General features: G+C 41.6%; 1 protein-coding gene across 1 annotated transcript in view; it reads right to left on the reverse strand.

The window, feature by feature from the left end:
- The window catches only part of NCKAP5 (NCK associated protein 5), a 579,104-nt gene that overhangs the window by 43,995 nt on the left and 521,296 nt on the right, over positions 1 to 13,813 (reverse strand). Inside the window, exons 12-14 of the mRNA XM_032594105.1 lie at positions 8,919 to 12,691; positions 7,973 to 8,150; positions 630 to 705 (exon numbers count right to left, since the gene is read on the reverse strand). Of these exons, the coding sequence (XP_032449996.1) occupies positions 630 to 705; positions 7,973 to 8,150; positions 8,919 to 12,691 (4,027 nt within the window). The remainder of the gene's footprint in view (positions 1 to 629; positions 706 to 7,972; positions 8,151 to 8,918; positions 12,692 to 13,813) is intronic.

The following is a 13,813-nucleotide window of genomic DNA, read 5'->3' on the forward strand; positions in this document are numbered from 1 at the left end:
TCAGCAAAGTCTTTTCGTGTTGGGATGCTGAGTTCCTTCCACCTAGGCCTAGGCACGATTTTAAGAAATAGCTGACAAATCAAACTTATTTCACACACACGGATACTTGTAATCAGGGTTCTAACAGAAATGATGAAGAAAATGAGTTGTGAAGTTTTGGCAAGCCATGTACACTGAAATCTATTGGGTTCTGTGTGTAAAACATATTCAGTTAAAAAATGATCCCATTTAAGAAAGCTACCACCCCACATTTCTATGGCAGTTGTGCAGAATGCTTCTTGAGACAATTATAGAAGCTGGATCGATTCAAAGTTGATTTTTTCCTCAGAGAAATTATTTACACTCAGTATTGTTTTCATTTCATCCTGACAAGTACCTACTTCTCATCAGTTTGCAGTGCATTGCTCTGAAAACACGCATGTTTTCTCTATAGGTCCTGCTTTGAACCACTTACTTTATGGTAGCTTCCAATGTCTGAGAAGATAAAAGGAAGACTGTGTGAGAGGTTAAGACCCAGTGCTCACAGAGGTGAGGCATGGGACGTGCTCTGTAGGAACACACTGTGTCTGCAAGAAGGTTGCATTAAAAAAAATATCACCCATGAATATGTACATGACGTGGATGTTTACCTATGATGTGGCTCTGAAATGTGGGCTCCGCGGTCACATCTTCATCCTCTTGCAGGTCTCCGTTTGCTTCTTTTACCTGTGGCAAGAAGAAAATACTGTAAGTTCTTCTTTATTACATTCAACAGATTGTCTGCAATCCTCAGAATGGTGGTTGGTTCTGTAACAAATGTGGGCATGTGTGAGTCAGCTTGTGTATGTACATATACATATACAAAGATTCTTCATTCACTTGGCTTTATGACAAGTTTTAATCACAAGAGCATATTTTCAGAAACATAACCCCAGACCTGAAAATGAGGATTTTCAGGGTAACTAATTCTCCAAAAAACATTAGAGATAATATCTTTGGCTTTTAATACTTAATAAAGTCATAGCTGTTAGGAAAAATTAAAGTCAAAGGACATATAATTCCTCCAGAGACAGTGACTTTCACCACAAGTTATTTTAATAAGAAGAAAGAAATATACTTAGATCTCCTGACCCTTTCCTGGAATGTAACTCTCTAAGAAAATTATTTTTTTTGTTCTTTCTGTGATGAAACATAAGGTGATTATGATGTATGCTTAGTGGACTAGAGCAGTGACACATTTATATCGATTTTTTAGGTCAAAAACATTCCCCTTATATTTCAGTTGAAATATCCAGATGCTGAATGGGGTAGCATTCAGCAGAACTCTAGAGACCTAAATAAAGTCACAGTGTTTTACAAATGAGAATTCTGAGATCCAGTAAGTTTCCATAAACATATTGTAAGTGGAAATGCTGGGATTACAACTCAGGTCCCCTCCTTCTCAATCTAGTGACAGTAGCAGCAACAATAACATTATCAGTACCAACCGTAATTTAAGATTTTTTTGAGTATATTTATTTTCAGAGAGAGAGAGAGAGAGAGAGAGAGAGAGAGAGAGAGAGAGAGAGAAAGCAAGTGCAAGAGTTGGGGAGGGGCAGAGACAGAAGGAGAGAGAGAGAGAATCCCAAGCAGGCTCCTAGCTGTCAGTGCAGAGCCCGATGTGGGGCTCAAACTCACAAACCGTGAGATCATGATCTGAGCAGAAGAGTCAGATGCTTAACCGACTGAGCCCCCCAGGTGCCCCGGTACCAGCCATAATTTAAAAAGCAAGCTCTTAAATACTATAGAGCAGGAGCTGTTTGAGCTCTTAATGCCTATGATCTCATAATCCTTAGAATAATGCTAGGTGCTATTGTTAGCCTCCTCCTCCTGAAGAAACAGACAAGTAATTACCCAAGTGGTGGAAACAGGATTCAAACTCAGTAGTACCGACTCCGGATTTGTGTTCATTTGAGGGAAATTTGTTGTTCTCAAATGTCCATTTGACTATACCAGTAGACTTGGCTTCAATATCAAGGCAGCTTGTGGTCCTTGGCAGAATGACCCAAAAAGCCCTTTTAAAATATATCCCCATCGGTCACCTGGGCAGCCAATGATAATGATGTGAACCATGCACTGAATGCAATGGAGTTCTGCTTAGGCACATGCATTAGAGGCTGTCAGTGGACATGTGCAGGGGCTTGAGTGGAACGCCAAGAAACTCTTATTTCATACTTGCAATGTTGAAAGTCATATGGTGCATAATGACATTGAGATACATTTAGCTTTTACCTATTTTTCATATTTAATGGAATAAGACCAATATTTATATCTTAAGACTGCAGTTCCAATATCAGAATGTAATTGGTGCTTATTCTGTATATGCTGATAGTCAGACGGTGGTGGACTCAAGAGAGTATGTAGATGGCTACCTGAACCTCACAAGGAGAGACCAAGGGTTCAATATCCAGAGGCCATGCTTCCTCACTTTCTTTCCTCATCAGCCTTTTGCTCTGCAGGCATCCCCCTGTTTGTTAGCATTTCCAGAAGAGGAAAGTTAGGGAACAGGGCAGGGTGTGGTGGTGGGGGGGAGGCTTCATCAATAATCTCTATTTTCAGTAGTGGACATTTATGCACAGCAGAGAAGAAAAATGCCATGAGCATCAGCAAGGCTAATGTGTTACTTATTTGCCTTCCAAGCTTTGCCTAGCTCAGGGATCTCTTTGTGACAAGGCGATCAAAAGACTCACTGAAAAAGGGATCCCAAAACACCTTCATTTCCATCAACCCAATCTGAAGCTTCCAACCTCATTTATAGACACATCAAGGAAATCTGTTTGTATTTTCAGTGCATACCAACTCTTATGCCAACATATTTAATGTTTTTCCTTACCTGTTATGTAAAATAATATTTCCTTTAGGTTTTCTTAAACTGGGGGTGCCCTGCTAACCTGCTGGAAAGTAGATGAATCATCATCTTTATCAGCCTGTGAGATTCTAAACTAAAGATTCCAATAATTAAAATAAGATTCTCATCTTACAGATGAGGAAAAGAGGCTCATACAGGGTTAGTGATCTCTTCAAGGTCAGAAAGGATTTCAGTTTTAGAGGGGGCACTCTTGGCCCCTATTCATTGCTATAATTAAATTTTTCATAGTGCATGATACTGTCACAGATGTCCTTTCTAGACCTTCCCAAGAACTAGGATTTTTTTTAGTGTCTGGCAGTTAGATATGTAGGCAGTACTCCATGTATATATAAGCAACATTTTTATTTAAGAGTAGCAAAAATTTTCCGAGTGTATGTATGTGTGTGTGTGCACACACATGTGCATGTGTGTGTGTGTGTGTGTGTGTGTGTGTGTGTGTGTGTAACTTCCCTGCTTCCCTTCCCTTCTTGTTTCCTAACCAATCTGTGGAACTTCACCACCACTTTTCTCCAAGTATCATATTCAAGATAGAAAAAAAAAGGCCATCCTTTTGTCCTACCTTCCAGCTCTCTGTCAGAACTTTTCTACGGCGTTCTGTGCTTAACAGCAAATGTTAAACGTGGCCTCTGGGTATTTATCAGAGGAACAGGGCTTGTAGACAAGGTCCCTGGTTCTTTCAGCTTTCCTAGGCTGATGACCCGTGAGGAGTAGATGACCCATGAGAGGAAAATCCAAAGATGGGTGAAGAACTAGCAAAGGAGTGGAAAATGAGGCATGCCTCAGAATGGCATACTTGTTGGTTCTAATCATCTATACAAGTAGATTCCAATGTGAAGTGGCGAGGAATTAAAAAAAATCCATTTGCCTATGGAAATGAGGGGCATGATTTGTTTTGGCAGCAGATTCCCCTTGCTAATTATATTTTTCATCGGCTGAATTTAAAATGAATTTTCATTCTTGATCGCACAGGGTCTGGGTATTGGTGAGTCATTGTAGGAACTTTGCTGGGGATCAGGGGCTGCCAACTCAAGATTAAGAATTTGCCAAAGATAGGCACAAGTGGGACGATCTTCACGTGACGAAGCCCTTCAAAGATAGGAGTGGTCACAAAACCCAGAAGTTTGGCTCAGAAAAGAATAGTGATTAGAGATGTAGAATTTTCTCAAGCATTGTTCTACCAGAAACAGACACAACCTAATGTCAGTAATGTCCTATTTGATAAGAAGTAGCAGGTAATTCAAGCAATAACTATGGGCTATTTTTGGTTTAAGTTTGTTGTCAGTATGTCAGGGGCCTTCTAATGGTACACCTCCAACTTCTGTCCATCTTTTGGGGTCTGCAGTTGTAGTCAAGAACTGTACCAAATACTAATCCCTAACAGGAAACCAGTAAAGTGTCACTGTGCCCATTATATTCTATTCACCCCTATAATTACAAAAGGCAGGGAGGAATGAGTTTACAAAGGACCCTGGAGGAAAATGGAAAAAATAATTCAACACACGCACACACAGACACACACCCAACATTTGGGGATACCCTTCATTTGGAATTCTGCTTCTATGTCTTCTATAAATCATCCCAACATAAACTGCTTCCCAAAAAACAACACTGTATTGTCAACATTTATTGCAAAAGAACAGAATATAATGAACCTAAGTGAGACAAGAAGCGATCTTTGGAAGGAAAACTCTAAAAGGCATTACTTTTAGAAAAGTTAGTCATTTAAAAAAATTTGCAGGAGGAGGGCAAAATATGCATGCTTCTTATTAGCATCAAAATGCATTTAGTACAGAACTGTTCAATTCAGGATGTTGAAATTACAACATTTTGCAGAACTTAATAAGATAACAATTTGCGTAATTATTGTACTATTTTATGCTATTTCATCACCACCGTATCATTTTCATGGGATAGTATTTGATGCTTTTTTTATTAGCATATGTGATTTTTTTCACACTATGGGACACTGGCTGCAAAAAATACTCATAATTTAAATTAAAATACCCATATTAAAACGGCCATCTCTTCCCAGTGCATGAAGAAGGTATACGATCTCGTTAATTTTGTTAACAATTTTTATTTTGTCCAGTGATAGTCAAGTAGGAGCCTGGAGCTGTCTTCCCTTGAGACTTCTTATTACACAAAATTATCTGAATCCATAGGAAGGAAGGATTTATAACACATAGCAAGTAGAGTGCATTTCTTTCTTTCTTATTTACTTAATACCTATGCAATCTTTCCTGGGGATGCCTTTTCCCCTCCTGTCATGATTTTATATAATTCAAGTAGAAGTACAAAGTAACATGGCCCTTGTCTAAATTACACAAAAATTAGAGCTAAGTGGTCTGTGAATGATGGCCTAAATGGGGACATAAGCCTCTAATTAAGGTTCTGAAAAGAGAAAAAGATTGAATTCAGCAAAGAATTAATGGGACTTTTACACATATTTTAAAATGTATCTAGCAATCCTGAAAATGGGTATTGATATGCAGCTACCAGTGAATGCAGTGCAGGTCTGCTACATACATGAATTTGTTACATGTATGGAAATGCTCATGTATCAGCATAGATTAGAATACAATCCCTGAGGACCCTCATAACTGAATATAGTCTTGGTGTGTAAAGGGAAGAGATGGTGGTATATTATAACATTTTGAACAGTGATTTCACTAAAAAACAAAACAAAACAAAACCCATGTGACACGTAATGTATTATGCGTAGCTACTGTTTTCATCCCAAGTGAATACTGTCAGAAAGATTCTCTGCAATAGAGTTTAAAATAAGCAAATGGGAAATTTACCTTGAGCTCTAGTAGGGGAAAATTCCCTCAAACTCTGAATTTTAAGAGGTTCGTGGGCATTCCCATCAATGTGCTATGGTATTAGAATATATCCTATTTTGCAACTAATTTCCTTCCTGTACAGGCTGATAACATATAATAAATAGGTTTTCACTGCTAGTCTTGTACTAGTCCCAAAGGAGACTATGGCAATGTCCTTTCTGAAATTAGTAATTTTAGTCCATTCCACATTGATGATTATGGAGATGAAACAAAAAAACCCCACTGCATTTTACATTAAAAAAAAAAAAAAGACTAGGTGGTCAACTATCCAGGTTAATAATATTCCTCTGTATGGAAAAGCTTCCCAGCATGACTAATTTCCTCTTGCAGCTAACTAGAAAAAATTAGCATATCCCTATTGATTATGTATTTTGGGGTGGCTAAGTAATCTTTGTACTTCACAGAAAATAATAAGAATGTTTCTTGCTGATATTCTGGAAGGACCAAAGGACACTTATTACTACCCTGAAATGTAGTAATTCAGTGAAAGACTGAAGACAAGAGACAAAAAGCACAGAAATTACTGTAGTGTTAGGAAGTAACGAGAAAGTAAAAATGAAATTGTGAAAGCCAAACAAAGGTTTTTTGTTTTTTTGGTATTTCTGTGCAGCAAAGATATATACCCTAAGCTGTCAGAAACATATTAAATGGGGCATAGTTAAATTGAGTGCCTCTGATAAGAGGCTCTGCCAGGCTATCAAAGTTTTAGATCAGTTGGATTGAATTTCTGGCATATTGCACGTTTCCACACTGTTCATTCTCTCTTTCCTTTCGGTGACACTACAAGGGCAGCCTTACATATGCTTATAATTTGTGATTTTACAATGCGGGGACATCTACATTTTCAAAGAAGGGAGGATACCATGGAAGCCCAGAAGAAAAAGGAGGGGGGAAACTTTTGCAAGGACCTAGTTTGCAATATGACTTCAGAGCATTTGAAAAAAAACAAAAAACAAAAAACCAAAAACTTTATAGCTCTTCCGAGTCCAAAGCTATTTGAAAGAAAAATGTGCATTTGTGTTAAATTAAATTATGTCTATGAAATTCTAAGGGACCCTAAATATCAAGAATTCATTAAACTAGTAATTAATAATAATGAATGCCAATCATGATTACTTCTAAAATCTCCTGTGAAACACTCTAGAAAAAAAAATTTATAATGACTTTATATTTCAGGTTTTCCCTAAGAAAATGGTAGTATGTACCATATTTTACAATCTCTTTTATTATACTACAAAAACATATGGATACAGTAATTCTATAAAAAGAATTTCTTTTTGTTTGTGGAAGTGCTTCAAAACTTATACAAAGGAACAATAAATATCACCAAATCAATTATGCAAGAACAGAAAGAAGGTAAGGAGAGCAAACGCAATTTAAGGTAATTTTAAAACCGAAATATTATTTGAAACAAGCATATCCTGGGGAAATATAAAAATACTCTTTCATTTTTTAAATATTTATTTTTGAGAGAGGGAGAGGGAGAGAGAGAGAACGAGAGAGAGCTCACATGAGGAGGGCAGGGGAAGAGAGAGAGGGAGATAGAGAACCCCAAGCAGACTCCATGCTGTCATCACAGAGCTAGACTTGGGACCAGATCTCATGAATCATGAGATCATGACCTGAGCCAAAATCAAGAGTCAGCCACTTAACAACTGAGCTACCCAGGCCTTTTCATTTCTTAAAAGAAATTACCCCTGAGTTGAGCTTTTCACTCCATAATTAAGAGACTCAATAATAGGGAATCAAGTTCCAAAATAGATTTCTTCAATACTTTCTGTCTAGGTGAGAGGAATTGGTACATACAGCTTTCAGGAAAAAAAAAAAAAAAGAACAGTGCTTAAATCGAGCCATCAAAGTAGCCAACAATCTCTCCAATTGTTTAGCGCTATTATGTTTTATAATCATGTCCACGCCTTTTTGTGTTGCTGGAAATGAAGGAAATGATCATCAAAACAAATCCCCTGCACAGGAGGCTAATCTGAAGATGACACCAGCCTGTCAGTTGCAGGCACTCTGGTTATACTGCCCTGAAAGGCAGCTAACCCAGAAAAGATCCTGGAGGCAGCGACTCCATTTGCAATATTGCTCTCACTTCTCTGCTGTCACCAGGTGTCTCTCCTTTTCCTTGAACTTTCTCCCCCCATTCACCCAATAATCTTGTGCTTGTACATTGCCATCAGCTCAGCTAGAAAGAACCCAACCAGATTCACTTCATAACCAGGATGGGGGGAGCACTTACCAGGGAGCTTTTCGGTATTTCCACATCGGCTTTGGTTTTGATGTTTTTCTTGTGGTTTCCTTGAGTGCTCGTAGAGCTGCTGGTGAGGCAGGAACCCTGGGAGCTGCCCTTTAACACACTCCTGCAGGAAACATTATTTGATCCACTTTCTGTATGTTGAGCGGCTTTCTTATCAACTCTGCAGGTAGAAAGTGATTCCTCTGATAAATTACATTGCTCTTCTTCAATCACTACTTTTCCCAATCCTTTGATGTTTAAGGTAACCTCTTAGTATCTCTTTGTCTTTAAACCTTTGAGTGATAAATGTTTGTCAGTGGCCTTGATCAGATCTTCATCTGACATCCCAGGAGTGTGTCAGTTTAGATTTGATATTTATTTATTTATTTATTTATTTATTTATTTACTTACTTACTTACTTACTTACTTACTTACTTACTTACTTACTGCTTGTGAGATGGGGGAAGGAGGGAGCAAAATAAAAGCCACTGAAGAGTGATTGCTAAATACATGTCTGGCTTGAGATCAGCAGGAAATGTAATTACCTCTGGAACGTTTCTAAGTATACGTTTGCTTGCTTGGCACAATCAATGAGGTCGGCATACCTTAAAACGTATGTGTAATTTTCTTCCATTTCATGCCATGTGGGTACAATCCACGGTCCCAGTGTAGGCTGAATTTCTATCAACCTTGATAAAACTTACCATTCTTTAATTTCAAAGACCATTGATTTGGTTAACAAAGTAACATGGACTAAATTATCATTTTATGGCTAACTTTTATTTCATTGTTTAAATTCTGGCTAATGTACAAAAGACTGCTGCCACTGTGCATTTCTGTTTGCATGAAAACATGCTTGACCAGCATTTCATGTGCAGGAAGCAAACGACCCTCCCTGTTTTGGGGGGGGGACCCCTTGACATTGCCACCCTCTTTGCCAAGACCTTACCTGTTCAAAAGTTCCGTCATAAATGTATCTTTCGTTGAACATGTGACAGGGCTGGGTCTACTTCTTGGTTCAAACTTCGTTTGGTCATAGATGTCTTGTGGGGTCTTCAAATTATTTTTGCTTTGTAAACTATTGTCTGGACTCTGTGCCAACCTAGTGTTCCTGGCAAGCTCATTTTCCATTTTACACTGCAGCTCAGGCTTCTTTTTCTCTTTTTTTCTCTCCGATTTTAGCTGTTTGTTTCCAAACCCCAAACCTTTTGCATCCTTTTTTTCCACTTTGGTTTTGGAGACATCCATTTTCTTGCTACTGAGAGCTGGAAGTCGACTCCTCCGAAAACCAAACCAGCTGGCTAAAGAAGGCCCCGGCTTTGGCTTCGCTTCCACAGAGGGGGACTTTGTTTGCACTTGGCCCTTTTCCACGTTTTCCTGAATGCACAACATGACCTTTTCTTCAATTGTGGGTGAGAGGGGGGCTTCGGGGCTCACAGCACCAGTCCTGGTTGTAGAAGTATCTGGACACCTTCCAGAAGTTTCTAGCTTGGAGGTCCTGCTTGTTTCAAAACTGTGTGGATGCTCTGTCCTCCCCAGATTCTGCGGGGCTCGTGGGCAATCTGTTGGGGTGGGTGGGCATGTGTAGTGGTCACTGTTTGGTTCCTCAGGGACAGCCATGGTGGGACATCCTCCCTCTGCATAGCCCTGCTTGTCTTCCATTCCACAGGGGGCAAGGAGCCCTTCAGATGTTGGAGGGACCCTCAAAGGCAACTTGCTTGGGCTCCCATGCTGGCTACTGGGGCTGCTGCCTGCACTCCCTAGGGAGCCTTGCCTGGTGGAGAGATGTCCCAGAGGCCTCCCCACGCTGGGGAGACTGTCAGACATGGGAGCAGAAGGGGTCTTGTTGGGCGAGACTTCCGCGGAGGAGCTCTGTCGGGTGAGGGAGTTGCCTCTCTCAGCGGTGTTGGTAATAATCTGAGTTCGAACTTTGCCTGGCCCTTCCATGGGGGGAGTAGGGGGCTTGTCACCCGAGTGAGCACTGAAACTCTGGCTGCGGGCTTTGGCTCCATTCATGCCTAGAGCTGGTTTTAAGTGTGGCTTATTGGAGGAAAGGGATCTTTTCACAGCCCTGTTTTCTACCCCATCTTTTCCATCAGCCCCAAGGATGCTATTATCCAATGACTCTGGCATTGCCGTTTCCAGGGGAAGCCCTTCAGCCAAACTGCCTTGTGCCTGAAAACACAGTGGAGTCACAGTTCTTTCTCCCACTGTGGTCTCCATGCTCACTGGATTCCCAGCATCCTCTGGCTTAGCCTTGCTCACAGCCACAGAACTTTTAGAGGCTTCATTCAGACTGTCTTTTTCATGTTTCCCTGGCACTGTAGAACTTTTCCTGAGCAATTGGGGAGATTTCATGAGAACTCTGAACCCAACCGGGAGGCGAGTTTTCAGCCCTTTCTCATGAGCGCTTTGACAACCATGTGGGGTGTTATGGCTTTTGGAGGAGGGTGATGATGAGTGACTGTTACCCTGAGATGATGGTGACTCATTCGCCCCTAAGAAGGCAGGCTTGGGTGAGGTGGGGACACAGTCATTCATTTGTCCTTTTCTTCCTGGGGACACACTTTTGGGGGACGATATTTCCAGTGGCTCAGGGGCTGAAGGACAATTCTTGGGAGTCCGTAACCCTGTGTCTGCTTGTGTGATCCCAAGCGTTTGGTGAGGTGGGGTTCTGGGGACACCTCTCTTTGGAGAGACCTTTAGGGGCCCTGGGGCCATCACAGCAAATGAGCTGGTTGGGGTATGAGCGGAACATCTGGTTTGAATCACTCTTTCTGTGGAGGGCAGAGGGTGAGTGAAGATAGGCTTTTTGAAGGCCACAGAAGGTTTCTTCCCTGGCACTTCTGTCATGATCTGATTAGAAGAGATAATAGGAGCAGAGGATCCCTTCAGAGGTGGGGATTTGAATATGGTCCTTGCTGTTTCATTGGGGACCCTGGTGTCGGGCTTGGCAGATGAGGGTGGTGGCAAATAGTCATAATTGGGCCTGATGAGAAGGGAGCCTGACCTGTCTGGAGGGGGTGGGGGGGAAGGTGATTTCATCCCTGCCTCTGGCCCAGGGTCACAGTGTTTGTCCCTCGTCGGGGGTTCTCCATTGTCACCTGGATCATTGAGCGGCCTTGGCAGTAACTGTGATGCTGGAATCTGACTCTTGGAGCACTGGACCCAATCCTTTCTGCTGGACATTTTGGAGCCATGAGGAAGTTGGCCAGGGTGTTTTGGAATGTGTGAATCTGGCTGCAAATCAAAAAGGGGTGCTGGGCCCTCAGTCTTCTTGAACCGTGAGAGCTTCCCAGGAGCTAAGGCTGGTGATTTTTCAAGAGACACTGGGCCCGATGAGGGCACTCTTGAGGAGAGTTCAGGCTCTATCATTTTTGATTTCTGAGGTGAAGACTTGCCCCTGGCAGGGATTTTTGTCAGACTTTGTTTTTGATAGATACCCAAGGACACTGAAGACCTAGAATTACTCTGGCATGACACAGTGAGTGTTGGTTTGGCCGGTCTTGGTCGCTGAGTATTTTGTGTGACTGTCCTGGGGCTGAAAGAGCCAGTGGGTGCCACAGTAACATTATCTATGTCATCTTTTGGAATGTTTTTCTCAGTTTCCTCTTCGGGTCTCTTCAAGAAAGTGTAGTCTCTTGCTGCAGCTCCTGGCTGTAAATGAGCCATTCCCTGAGGTAAAATTTCAGTGTGTTCTGCCTTGGGTCCAGTAGGGGCCGGATTGATGGAAATTTCATTTCTGGTAACAGTGACAAAGCCAGTCTGGTGAGAGCTGAATTCAATGGGCTCGCCATCTTCCGCGTCAAATATGACGGTAATGCATTCTTCTGAAGAAGTCCTTTTTACAACCCTTTGCTGCTTAATGAAGCTAAACGTCTTTGGTCTACTCTCTAAGGGGATGGGCACTTGTTTTTCCTCCTCATCAGGAGACCCCAGTTGAGATTTTCCAAATCCCATAAGGATGTCCAGATTCTCCATGGATCGGTCAGTGTCAGCAGTCAGTGACAAATCTGAATGGCTTTTCTCGTCACTGCTACCGATGTGCAATTCATCAAAGGCTTCATTGTCATCGGTGTCTGAAAGCTGTAGACTGAGAGCCACACGGCCCTGACCGCGTGGCTCCCTCTCTCTCTGTACTTGGGGTGCCTGCACACTTGGGCACAGCATCCTCTCCAAGGGGCAGTTGCTGGCACAACTGGTCCGATTCTCAGGCCTTTCCCTGGGGTAAACTGAGGACATACCTTCTGTAAAGTGTTTTCTATTCAGCTCCCAGCCAAATAGGCTGTCAGAAACACTGTGGGTTAATTTATGACTGTGCAGCCTGCAGCCCTGGTTTGGAGCTGCCTGGAGCAAGGCTAAGGAGGAAGAGTCCTCATCAGCATCATCATGGGAATCTGTGTCATAGACAAATGTCTCATGGGGCTCCTTGCTGGGGCTCCTCATGTCAGTTGGTTTGCAGGGGGGATACCCCTTGATGCTGCTACTCTTAATTCCTGGAGAATATATTCCTTCATTTGAGTTCATGCAATCTTTATAACCCCATTTTGTTATCACTGACGGGGGTTCAAGTAACACCTTTCGCTTCTGTAGCTTTCTTAGTCCTTCCAAAATGTGACTTTCCTTGATACGAGTGGGAGGTAGTTCATCTGTCGGACTAGCGAAGCCACTTGGGAGCGAAGAGTCAATACTTAGCCTTTTATCCCAGTTTTGTGATGATTTCTAGGAAAGAAAAGTACATGTCAGACATCACCGAATCACGTGGATCACAACTACAAAAAGGAAAAGTCCGTGATTAGACTTGATTCTGGTGGTTCAGTATTCCTCTATAAATGCATACCTTAATTAATTAATGCTAATTAATCATTAACTATGCAGCAAATCTCTGCTTTGCCAGCTTCTGAGCTAAGTAGCCCATGATGTAATAAAGTAGTAGATAAGGACCCTGCCCTCAAGGAGCAAGCAAGCCAGCAGAGGAGAGGAGACTTGACACAAATAACCAGAAGTCAAGGGGGCAAACGAGGAGTATGAATGTAATAGGAACTCCAGAAATTCAGAGAGAAGTCAAACCCCTGTTTGGAAAAGCCATGGGAGGCATATAAGATTTTTGGGGTGTGTGTGTGTGTGTGTGTCTGTGTGTGTGTGTGTCTGTGTGCGTGTGTCTGTGTTTCAAACCTCCCTAGCCCCTAAACAAAGGATGAGTTTGCCTTGGCTGAAACCTGGGGGAAATGATCTCCAGGTAGAAGAAGTGGGATGGCAAAGACCAAAATAGTGAAGATATGTTGAAGGTGCACTTAGGAAATAATCAGAAGACAATATGACCTCATTGTACAGTATTTACAAGAGGTAGAGTGGGTAAATGGAAAAGCAAGTTGGTCCCTATATTAATGGTCCCTTCCATTCTAAAATTTGATAGTTCTGGGTCTTCATAACTTTCTTTGATAGAAGGGGAACATCTGTGAAACACATACATACATCTAACAGTGGGACACTGGCTGCTAGAACCCTATAGTAATGATTTACCTACTATGAAAGGTCAATTTTCTGTTCTTGATACCATCCCAAATATTAGTGCTAATTCTGACTAAGAATGACACAGAAAAACCATTCTATCCTACACAGACCTTCATATTTCTCAGAGTATTGCTAACCAGAAGTGGAGGGCAGAAGTAGAGAAGTAGCATTTACTGACCATCTGCTGTGTAGCAACCACTGGAACAGGGCTTTGATTTAATATTCAGAACAACACCATGAGGGAGACATTATCAATTCTGTTTTAAAAAGGGAGAAAACTGAGAGGCAGCATGGTTAGTCTGTTTAAGATTACACATTTAAGGAAGAGTT

The sequence above is a fragment of the Lynx canadensis genome, chromosome C1 (genome assembly GCF_007474595.2).
Source record: "Lynx canadensis isolate LIC74 chromosome C1, mLynCan4.pri.v2, whole genome shotgun sequence".
NCBI classification, from domain to species: Eukaryota; Metazoa; Chordata; class Mammalia; order Carnivora; family Felidae; genus Lynx; species Lynx canadensis.